Source organism: Manacus vitellinus, unplaced genomic scaffold, assembly GCF_001715985.3.
Source record: "Manacus vitellinus isolate BGI_N305 unplaced genomic scaffold, ASM171598v3 scaffold_119_pilon, whole genome shotgun sequence".
In the NCBI taxonomy this organism is placed as follows: Eukaryota; Metazoa; Chordata; class Aves; order Passeriformes; family Pipridae; genus Manacus; species Manacus vitellinus.
This window is the reverse complement of record NW_021938894.1, coordinates 402,868-404,410: the sequence shown is the minus strand read 5'-3', so window position 1 is coordinate 404,410 and position 1,543 is coordinate 402,868. Positions and strand designations below refer to the sequence as shown.

Here is a 1,543-nt window from a genome sequence, read left to right as displayed (position 1 = left end):
CAGCCCCGGGGGGCTCTGGGGAAGGGGAACCCCAGCCCGGGGCTCTGGGACTGCGGCTTCTCTGCCCTGGACCTCTGCTCCATCCCATCGTGGTGCCCCATGAGCCGGGGCTCCTGCCTTCCCACCGGAATCCCTCCGGAATCCCCCCGGTGGGCACCAGCTGCCAGTGCCAGATCCCAGTGGGAAAGGGGCTGCCAGCCCCAGGAGTGGGCACCCTCCTGCCCAGCTCCGTGTGGTGTCCCCACCTCAGCTGGGCTGGGCTCTGCAGCAGGAAGGAGAGCAGGATGCAGCCCTTGATGGGAATTGCAGAGGGAACCTGAGGAAGGGATCGGGGATAAACACAGCTGCTGGAGCTGCTGGAGCGGACATCGGCCTCTGCCCCGCCAGGACCCGCCCTGGCCCCACTCAGTGTGGGCAGGACTGGGGCTGGGACACGCGGTGATGTCCCACACGGTGATGTCCCACATGGTGATTGATGTCCCACAGGGTGATGTCTCACACAGTGATGTCCCACAGGGTGATGTCTCACACAGTGATGTCCCACACGCTGCCACAGCCCAGCCCTGTCCCTGCTCCCTGCCTGGCCCCTGCTGTCCCGGTCCAGGCCAGGGTCACGGCATGGCAGGGCACAGGATGCTGCCACAGCCTGGCTGGCGTGGACACACTGCCCTGGGGTCAGTGTGGTCCCTGTGCACACCAGCCACGGTGGCACAGGCGCTGTCCCTGGGTCAGGGCAGGCGGGTCCCCACTGTGGGGTCTCTGCACACCTCAGGGGCTGCTGGAGGGATGTGCCGGGCCAGGAAGCTCATCTGGGCTGTGGGTTGGAGGGGGAACCAAGGGTGAGCTGAGTGTGACTCCTCTGCACCCTCTGGCCCCGGGGGGGACCACAGTGATCCAGCCCCAGCCATCCCTGACCCTCTCCCTCCCCGCAGGCTGCTGAGGGGGACGTGAGGGACGCCAGGACGCCGGGATGCAGAGCATCAAGTGCGTGGTGGTGGGCGACGGGGCGGTGGGGAAGACCTGCCTGCTCATCTGCTACACCACCAACGCCTTCCCCAAGGAGTACATCCCCACCGTGTTCGACAACTACAGCGCCCAGAACACGGTGGACGGCAGGACTATAAACTTAAACCTGTGGGACACGGCCGGCCAGGAGGAGTACGACCGCCTGCGGACGCTTTCCTACCCCCAGACCAACGTCTTCATCATCTGCTTCTCCATCGCCAGCCCGCCCTCCTACGAGAACGTCAAGCACAAGTGGTACCCCGAGGTGTGCCACCACTGCCCCAGCGTGCCCATCCTGCTCGTCGGCACCAAGAAGGATCTGAGGAACAACCCCGAGACCATGAAGCGGCTCAAGGAGCAGAACCAGGCGCCCATCACCACCCAGCAGGGCATCAGCCTCTGCAAGCAGATCCGCGCCGTCAAGTACCTGGAGTGCTCGGCGCTCAACCAGGAGGGCATCAAGGATGTGTTCACCGAGGCCGTGCGGGCCGTGCTCAACCCCGCCCCGGCCAAGCCCAAGAAGCCCTGTGTCCTCTTG

At 65.7% G+C, this 1,543-nt stretch overlaps 1 protein-coding gene across 1 annotated transcript; it reads left to right on the top strand.

Annotated features, from left to right (window-relative positions):
* Window positions 1-941: 941 nt before the first annotated feature.
* Window positions 942-1,540, top strand: RHOG (ras homolog family member G; the record flags this gene model as incomplete). Its single annotated transcript, XM_029965755.1, has 1 exon — window positions 942-1,540. A coding segment is annotated over exon 1 (570 nt), but the record flags the coding sequence as incomplete, so codon positions are not given.
* Window positions 1,541-1,543: the final 3 nt, after the last annotated feature.